At 33.5% G+C, this 9,783-nt stretch overlaps 1 protein-coding gene and 1 long non-coding RNA gene across 2 annotated transcripts; one reads left to right on the top strand and one right to left on the bottom strand.

Moving 5' to 3' along the window:
- The first annotated feature begins 576 nt into the window (after nt 1-576).
- LOC141481375 (uncharacterized) lies at nt 577-4,295 on the top strand. The gene is made up of 2 exons (XR_012464923.1): nt 577-2,952; nt 3,064-4,295. It is a non-coding gene; the product is annotated as an uncharacterized lncRNA (long non-coding RNA).
- LOC111509463 (cytokine receptor-like factor 3) lies at nt 3,956-9,281 on the bottom strand. Its single transcript, XM_023165227.2, has 6 exons — nt 8,868-9,281; nt 8,520-8,804; nt 6,891-7,053; nt 6,539-6,807; nt 4,529-4,708; nt 3,956-4,321 (listed from the first exon to the last, which is right to left on the bottom strand). Exons 1-6 carry the CDS (start codon nt 9,084-9,086, stop codon nt 4,163-4,165), a joined length of 1,275 nt encoding a protein of 424 aa, XP_023020995.2. The 5' UTR covers nt 9,087-9,281; the 3' UTR covers nt 3,956-4,162.
- Between the last annotated feature and the right edge of the window lie 502 nt (nt 9,282-9,783).

The following is a 9,783-nucleotide window of genomic DNA, read 5'->3' as shown; positions in this document are numbered from 1 at the left end:
CAATGTCATCAAAGAACAGTTATGTTACAAAAAATATTGAGTATAAATACTCAAGGTTAGTATCCTGGGACACAATGTTCTGTGCCTAGACAATATTACCACAGTAACCGTGCCACAGTCTAAAATCCAATATTCTGTGATACTATACCGGTCAACACATGATGAGAATCCTTTTATTTCAAAGAATTTTAAAGAAAAAGTAGTCGTCTACTTACCTTGAAGTGAAAGAAATACATGTAGGGGAAACAATTTTTTCCTTGAGGCTTTCAAAATTATTACTCCGATGTTTAGCCATTATTCATAACCCATCAAAACGGGATTTGAAATGTGTACTCTTGCATAATGGTCAGTTTTCTATCTATTATTATAAAGAAAAAACAATATCTTGCAATATCTATAGTTCTTGACATAATCGAGTATATGGAATTAATGTGAAGTTGGCCACAGACTTCTAACCGCATATTGTGGCCTCTAAGTTAGAGTTCTGTGGTTGTGGCGTAGAAAAACTCTTACAATCAACAGCTTTGTTATGGTTCTATATTTCGAACTGGAACTGATGCGAATCGACGCCGTTGCAGTTACGGAACAATTCTTTAACAGTTCACAGAAGTAAAGAACCAAAACACTGAAATTATTTGTTTCATCTTGCATGTTTCTCTGAGTTGTCTTTAGTCCTTTGTCTTTCAGTTGTTTGACTTCATTAATGGTTACTGTTTCCTGAATAATTGTGATGAACCTTTTTCCTGAAGTACGAAAAATAACTCACTAGCAGCGCTAGTAGTTCGGTAGGGACAAACACTGCCTAATCCTCATATAAACATATGGTAAAGTACAATTAAAAAAGAATGTTTTTAACAGAAGAAAATGTTCCTGGAGCAAAACTAAAATTTACAAACTGTAAAGGATAACAATGTTGTAACATTAAAACGTTGGCTTGCATGCCGTGATTTAAAAATAACTGAAAAAAAAGTGAATTAATAGACAGGTTGGTATACAGACTCTAGTAAAAGAGTAGCGGTAGATTCAAACTGTAATAAAAGAAATTTAAAATGATTATGGATTTCAGATTTATTTCCGAGTGAAATATGAATCAAATATAGATGGTAATGAAATAAATGTAATTAAATATAATAAATGAATATAATTTATTAAACGATTGAGTTTATATCTCATTCTAATCAATGGTAATTAACTATGAAAAATTTACTATTCATTTCATGTTTAGAGCATACATATGAATATTTATTTATTTTTTGCACTGTTAAATCCACTCTCCTCGAAGCATGTATCCGTTTCTTACATCTAACCTCATTAATATGAGGTTTTATAAATAGTATAAAAAACACGTTTTCTTCCAGATATCGATTATCCGACGTACAATTCGCAAAACAGCAATGCTTTGTTGGCATTATACTAGCACAAAATATTTTTTTATATCAGATTTATATTTTTAAATAATAAATTAATACATAAATAACACTGTATTACATGTGAATAATTTATGTTTGTCCCTACTACTAGTGCTGCCTCTCGTGACACGTTCGCTGTACTATTCTCAGGAAAAAGGCTCATTGTTGATACATATATTTATACAGGCTGATTCAAGGTGGATGGTACGTTAGACGTTTCTGGTGAACCAGACAACGGATCACTTTCAAAATTTATTGGAGAGCTCAGCATATTCAGACATTCTCTACCCAACTAAAATGTTGCCACTTCCATTAGAAAGTAGTAACAACTACTCAAGTTTATTACAATAATGGCAGATAAGACCACAGATTTGTCTGTTGAAGAACATCTTACAGTTTGCATAAGGTATTTCAACACCAAAGAATACAAGATTGAAGAAGATTCCATCAAGTTTGTGTATGTGGTGGATCTCAGTGGTGAAACCTCAGCTCACACAATTTCACGAGGCCTTGATTTGGCTAATTGCTGAGAACAAGCTTTTGATGGATCCTCCAATATGAATGGAATATTTAAGGGTGTGCAAGCCCACATTTTCCAGATTCAGCCTCTTGCAATCTACAGCCACTGTGCCTCTTCAAGAGGAGGGTTGATCTTCCTCTTGAAGATGATCACTTGGTGTTGGATAAAACTCCAGTAATATTCAAGTCTCATTGGCTTCAACTACATCCTGTTCGTCATATGCTAAAGTTTTGCAACTAAACTATATTCCAATCTGTGGTTCAGTAAATGTACACAAAAGCACTCAAATGTATTTTTTCACTAGAAATATTTTAGAAATATTATTTCACAAAACTCAATATCAACGGAAATTACATACACCCGTTAGTGTTATTGAAACAACTAAATAAATGCAGCTTCTCAATGAAGCTGATTACTTCATTTGGTGAATGATCCAAAAAGTTAGTGACCATTATTGGATCTGAGAATTATTTGGAATAAGAAAATGCAATCAGCCAAGAGTACCTAAGTGCGGCAAGCCAGTTCGAGAAAGGAGGGTAACATCCTACCAAGGACTCCAAAAATTAAAACAAGCATTTCATCAGAGTGATTTGGATAATCTTAGAAGTTTGAATGGATGTCTGTACAATCTCCACCTAGTACCATTCGGTTATGTATAACTAAGAAACAGACGATTTGGAATACAAACTCTTATGGAGTTATTGTTATATTTTTCAAATACCCAAAGACCATTCTCCTCACCATCAGAATACTCGGTCTGAGAATCATGTGCTCTGGAAGGATGCTATGAGCAAATTATGTATGTACGTAGGTATATATGTAGTTAGAGTATTCACTTGACTAAAGCATAGTCTATAACTGAAAAATTTGTTGCTGTGAGACTATATGATTTTTTTTACCACTTACATAATTTGTACAACAACAGCTACTTAGGAAGGCGAGAGTTTACACTGGACATATTCAGAGATCTTTTGTTGATCACTAGAAGTAGTCATCTAAACTGTATCTACCCAAAGCAGTGATGTCCTGTGCCATTTAAAAAAACGCTCAAACGATTTTACCGGGCATTTACAAAGAGAATGAAAAAAGGGGTTGATACCAAGAATTCTTGAAAGCTTCACTTAACTTGTGGAGTCGGACAGAAGAAAAGGGGCAAATAATTTCAAAAAGCTCAAAGCTCTAATTGATCTGTATTCAGGAAGACGAAGAACAACATGACATGGCAGAAATGCTCAAGGTTCCACATAATCCATGTGCAGACACAAAGTGTTCTTGGGATGGATAGACAAATATCTGAGTTCGGAGTTAGTTCAGAAATCGGAAGAAGCAGGAGGCTGCGAAGAGAAATGTGAGGTGCGGTTGAAAGTTCGGCACTAATACTTCAGACTGGCTCGCTTCTCAATTGTTTACTCCACGATCATTGGAACAACAACCGATGCCGGGGTGCGCGCAATTTTTTTCGCCAAAGAGAGTATTCAAGCTAATATTTAACAAGACAGGCTTAATTCAATCACCAAGAATAGTAATTCCCCTTGTTAAGATCGGGGTGGAGTGGTTCATCAATCAAGTTATTTTAATTTGAGCTTTCTTTCTGTAAAACGGTATATTTGGTAACACAAATACAATTTTGTGGAGATTTCACACAGTTTGACTATTTACTGATTCATATTGGAAGATTCCCTCATACTTGTTTTTTGTATCAAGATGGAGTAGTAGAAAGCCATAAACTTTCTTTCCCAAAAATTAATCACTTCTAAAAATATAACCCCTTCAATTCATATTGGAACCATTTCAACTTATTGTTTTTTAATTATATCGTCCTATCAATATATGCTGGAGTAATGAAGTTTTTCTGATTTTTATATTTTGCAGGACGTAGTTGTGATGGTTAGCAATTTCATAGTTCATTCAGTTTTACAATATCTTTTGTAGGCGGCGAAGTTGAGAAAATAAATTTACAAAATTGTGACTTATATTGAAAAAACATTTTATTAGTTGAAAGTTCGAATACAAAACTGCAAGAAAGAAAGCAATTGAATAGTTTTTTTATACAAATAAAGTATAATAACAATGTTATAAATACCTCAAAAAGTACAACAAATAAAATTCAACAGTATAAATGGTATCATTAATAAATAGTTTTAGGTATATCCGAGTATAAATATGTTTTCATATTCTCCATTTTTTGAGATCTGCTAACATAAAAATTATAATTTCTTTACAACAAAAAAAATTACTCCACCATTATCTTCCACTTGTTCGAACAAAAATGCGCAACAAATAACATCTTAGAATCCGGGTTCACAGGCCAGTCATAAGTAACTCTCTTTTCATTGGAGTCAATATTTACTCTGACTTTTTGGTTATTGACCAAGTCACATGTAAAACAGACCTGTAACAAGAATTGTAAAAGTATTGAAAAACTCAGGCATATTTTAAGTCTAAGATCAGCAATGTGATAAGAATTTTTTCAAAACATATTTTATATCTGTTTTAGGTCTCAGAAGCAGAATACTTCAATTTGAATAATGTTAAAAACCCTCAATTCAGATGCTTTTCAATTTGAATCATTTATGTGAATGGGTCCAAATAAGCATACCTTTAGTCCTTTGGTAAAATTGGGCAAGACAGTGGATTTTTCACTCCCATCCACATATATCTTTCCATTACTGTTAACCACAAAACAACCTTCCGCCATCAAATTTGAGATTTCCATGTCATTTTGTAAATTGTCCCATATCAATCCCACTAATGCTTCAGAGGAGTCCACCTCTAGAAACTGAAAAAATTCACAAATTATACTCAAATGTAATAAATTTTGAATGTAACAAAATGTATGAAATTACTAATGAAAGTTAATGCCTGCATAAAAATACATCAGTACCTACTATTGGAAGTTAATTTTTTTGCAGTTGAGTTCATTAGTGAATTAAACAAGTCCTCACAGTGAAACAAAAATTGACAACAAAATGATTGTACATGAGACCATTCAGTTTGTGATATAAGAAATTTGGAACAGAAGTATGGTTATTGGAAGCGATATTTCTAATAATGAAAAAAAAAACTGTATATTCTAAATCATTTGATGGTTTATGATACAAGTGACCAATTCTATTCAAAATGGTAGCGTAGGAGCCATTTTCTCAGAATTCAATATGAAGGCACTAAGTCATCATCATCAATTATGTTCTTACAGCAAAACCTGATGACAACAAAACGATTGTGCACGACGTCATTCAGTTGTCTTTGAGATAAGAAATTTGAAATTCACAAAAAAGGTTTGGGTCATAGGAACCGATATTTCTTGTTATGACACAATGTTTCCCATTTAGTGTCGGTATATTGACATCTGTATATCGAAATCCCACTCACACAGGACAGTATTTGAACCAGAAATCCAACCACCATCAATCGACTAAGAGAGAAATCATCAGAGCTTTCGGGCTCTGTAATACAAAGGAAGGTCTCGAAAAGGAACTAGGCATCATCAAAAATGACCTTCATCGGAATGGTTACTCCAGAGTGATGGTAGAACAGGCTTTGGCTAGAAGAGAGCAAGAGCGCCACAAGGAAGAGAAGCCGTCACAACCAGTACTTGTACTTCCTTACATCAGAGGATTATCGGAAAGGGTAAGAAGGATTGGGTCCAAGTATAACATCAGGACCTGCTGCAGATCTGGGAACACTATCCGTAGCAGCCTCACAAAAACCAGGCCACCAAACGCCGACTGCGATTCCAAGAATTGCATTTACCGGATACCCTGCGAGTGCGGAGAATCATACATCGGTGAAACTAAGAGACCTTCGAAAGTTCGCATTGCTAAGCACAAGAAACACACACAGCTAGGAGAAACCAGTAAATCTAGAATAGCAGAGCATTTTTGGACTCATCAACATAATATCAAGTGGTCTCCAGCTGAAAACATCCACAAAGAGGAACACTGGTTTAGGAGAAAATTCAAAGAAGCCTCATATATGCTGTCTAACAACGTCAAAAACGACTAACTCCCGTCAAACGATTATCTCCAGCTAAAACCTATGAAGCAGAAAGAGGGAAGAGGGGATAGGTGAAAGCACTCGAATGACCAATAAATAGTCAGATCTTGGAGGAATAAGTCCAGTTATCACCCGAAGACGATTGTGGATCTAACAATCGAAACGTCGTGACGTAACTTGGTTTGGAATCTTTTTATTTTTCATTTTTTGTTATTATTTTTTAATTTTTAACTTTCAGCTTTTATTATTATTTCAATATTTTATTATTTTGGTTGTTGCTTGTAAGTTATTTCTTTGTAGTTTCAGTTTTTTGTTCAATAAAATTGTTATTTTCGGTTAATCCTTTTAATTTTTTTCAGGGATTTCAAATCAATTTATAGTATATTAGACAATGGAAGTCCGAACTGATGAAATATCTCTTCCGGTTTAACCGGAAATGGTTCCAACAACTGAAAGGCACCTTGTACAATGAATTCGTATGCCACGTGGTATGAGTGTTCCGCACCATTTGTTGTTAAAATGTTGCTAAATTGATAAATTATGTTTGTTTACGGAATTTTAACTAGAAATAGAGTATATGGTACAATGAGTGAAACTTAAAAGGAACATTTACCGTGAACTCCACAGAATGTCCTACAGAGAACTGTGCGCCATCTGAAATTAATATCTTGGAGACACTTTTCTTAGGAGCTGCAATTCTGTTCTCATTAGAAATAATATAATCCTCGTTTGGTTTCCATGAAAAGTGTTTGAGAGATGTGGAAGACACTTGAGGCAAAGACCAAGGTGACCACTCTGATGTTCCTTCGAATTTACAGCATACTCTGAATGAATATGGTTGTCTGGCTAGGAGATCTTTCACCAGAAACTGAGTATCTAAACCTAGATGACACAATTAAAAACAGTTTGGAAAATTCAACAGTAACATCATTTTTTTATACTTAAGAATTAAGCAATATACCAACCTTTATAGCAATCTTTAAAATTAGCCACCAGATGCTTATCTTTAACAACATCACCAAAAGCTCTCTGCAATCTGAACTCCTGAATATCTGTCATTCTTTCTTCAATTTCAACATTTCTCCATTCAATAAGTAAGGCACCAGGTTTTTCAGACAAATCTGTCACCTAAAAATGTGATATATTTATATAAAATTTAATAATAATAATGTTTATTTCATAAGATTGAATACATATAAACAAGAAGAAATGCAGACATAAACATGACAAGCCACTGAAGCTCATAGAGCTTGTGTATGACAAAAAAAACTGAAACAATAAACTAAGTTAAGACGTTTTGTGTGTGACGTCAGTGGAAATGTCCTTGTTCAGAAAGATTGCAACAGTACAGAATATGGTGAACAATAATGGCAGATGTGAAATAAAACATATGAAGGCAGATACAAGAGCTTTGCAGTCTTTAAAGCACTCTTAAGTTTTTTCCTATACAAAAATGAAGATTAAATACTGAATTTAAATTAAAAAAAAAACATATTCATTTGAAAGACGTTGAGAAGAGTGACATATATTTCTGCAGTATCTGAATGCTTCAAGTTTGTTGTGAACAATATTTCAAAGATGGTTTGGTTTGAGATATATGGCGAGTAAAGGAAAAAATCCTGAATGCCAATTTTCAATTTCAAACGAGTATCCTATCAGATTTTCTTTTTATTAATTATGTTATCATTGTGTGAGTGATGACATCAAAAATAATATTTTTTAAAATTGAAATGAGATTCTTACACATGATTTGAAAGTTTTTCAATTATGCACTTCGAAGTTTGTTTTCTTTCCATATGAACCAAGGAACAGTAACGGATTAGATTGTATTTTCAAAGAGTTGAATGTGAAAGTACCCCTCGAAACTTCTTGCTCACTTCAACAACTGTTAGGTAACTCTAAAGACAAGATGATGGAAAATGAAAAGTTGGAGATATATGAAATGAGCTGTGAGGACTGTGGCAAAAACTAAGTAAGGCATTAAAACTTGTTTTAATGTACATATCTGATTACAAAGTCCAGAAAATCTAGTGTCACTCAACACGCCTTATAATAAATGAAAACTGCCTAAAATTAGGATTGGTGCATAATATTAGTTTTATGGATTCTAGAAATGGCAAAGTGTAGCATGAGAACTATGAACACTGACAAAAGTCCCATTCCAAACAGCCCACTATATTCCTTTTCATGAATCATGCTGTTGAAATTTGCGGGAACTTTCAAAGGAAAATTTCCTACAAATTTCTACACATAATCATTGATGTGTATCGGAAAGTGAAATTGTGTCCTATTAGATATAAAGTGAGTGTTTTACAGTTACAAATTAGTTTTCTTTATCTCCTGAAAACGCCAACTTGATTGGTGAAAGGCATGTGAGAGGAGTATTGCATTTATGGTGATTGGAAAAAGTGTTTGTTTTGGATGTATTTATTCACTTCAACCTTATTCATCATTGAATTTTGGGAAATGTTGAAATAGTTTAAGTTTAGAGCTGCTTGAAGTAATTCCAAAGAAAAGTAAATGAGAACATCCGTTGTTACCAAATGTATGCTGTAACAAATAAAATGTTTATTTTTCAAGAGAAGTGAAATTACCTGTATAGGAGCTATTCTGCAAACATAACCAAACTGTGACAAAATATCTTTGACTTCGACTTCTGAAGATTGTTCATAGTGAAAACTGAGATAAGGCACTTCTTTCAAATCGGGAACTTCAGGCAGACTTCCCAATTTGCTAGCATTTGTCACAAATGTGTCGACACTTTCGTTAACACCATCTATAATTGAATTACCTATTTTTATTAATTTGTTTGTGGATTCAATTTTGTTTAAAATAATACAACGACATTCTTGTAAAGGAGCTAAACTCTCACTCTCAGTCTAAAAAAAATATTGGAGGTTTCAAGATCTGAAATGAAGAATTATTGGGATAGGCGAGATTACCTTTTTGGCTTTATCTAGTAAGAACTTTTCTCTTTTCTTTAGAATGTACATTAACTCGTCCTTTAGGTTAGAAAATGTTTCACTAATATTTTTTTCAGTGTTCCTGAAGGTTGTGTCTATTTGCTCCAGAGCATTTTCCAGTTCTCCTTCTAAGCAGTTCAAATGATTCAGATATAAATTAGCGGCCTTCAATGTTTCCAAAACCTCAGATTTATCCATTTTCCGTTTTAAAGTATCGCGGATCCACAAACTATACTATGACTATTTATTTCAAATACAAGAATCAATAATAGAAATGTCAAATACCAAAGCTGGCGAAAAAGTATCTAGTTTCTAATGTTTTCATTTTCTATAAAGGTTCACGTCTGGTTTAGGCAACCATCAAAACAAAGGCGTACTGCTTGGGGGCGCTCATGTTTTTTATGTATTCATACAAACTCCAAAAGATGTCAAAAAGTAACGACTTTGTTTGAAAATCTCTTCATACAACGATATCGAATATAAGATGCCTTTACTGGTGATGGAAACTAATTCGGAGTCTACGTCAGAAGTCGCCGGAAGATGGTGCCCTTAGTCAATATTTTATTTTAAACAATACTTTACAAGCATCCATCACTCGATAATACAAAAAAATACATTTTGAATTCAAAATACTAAAAACGAAATGTATCTTCATAACAATAATCTCACATTACAATAAATATGATTCACCTAGCAAAAGTTGTAACAAAAAAATTAAAATTCGATAAAAATAAATTGAGACGAATATATCATTCCATCTTTGTCTTATACAAAGATTCCATCGTTCTCTGGTAAGGGTGGCGTCACTTTCCAGTTAGATTTTGTATTATGTTCCACGAAGATCTGATAGATGGCTCTCAGGATTACATCAAATGATTTTCACCATGTCTGTGAC

This window comes from Leptinotarsa decemlineata, unplaced genomic scaffold (assembly GCF_025532065.1).
Source record: "Leptinotarsa decemlineata unplaced genomic scaffold, Ldec_3_MD MMD2_tig00000199_RagTag_RagTag, whole genome shotgun sequence".
NCBI classification, from domain to species: Eukaryota; Metazoa; Arthropoda; class Insecta; order Coleoptera; family Chrysomelidae; genus Leptinotarsa; species Leptinotarsa decemlineata.
Note: the sequence above shows the minus strand (reverse complement) of the source record. Positions and strands in the feature narration are given on the sequence as shown.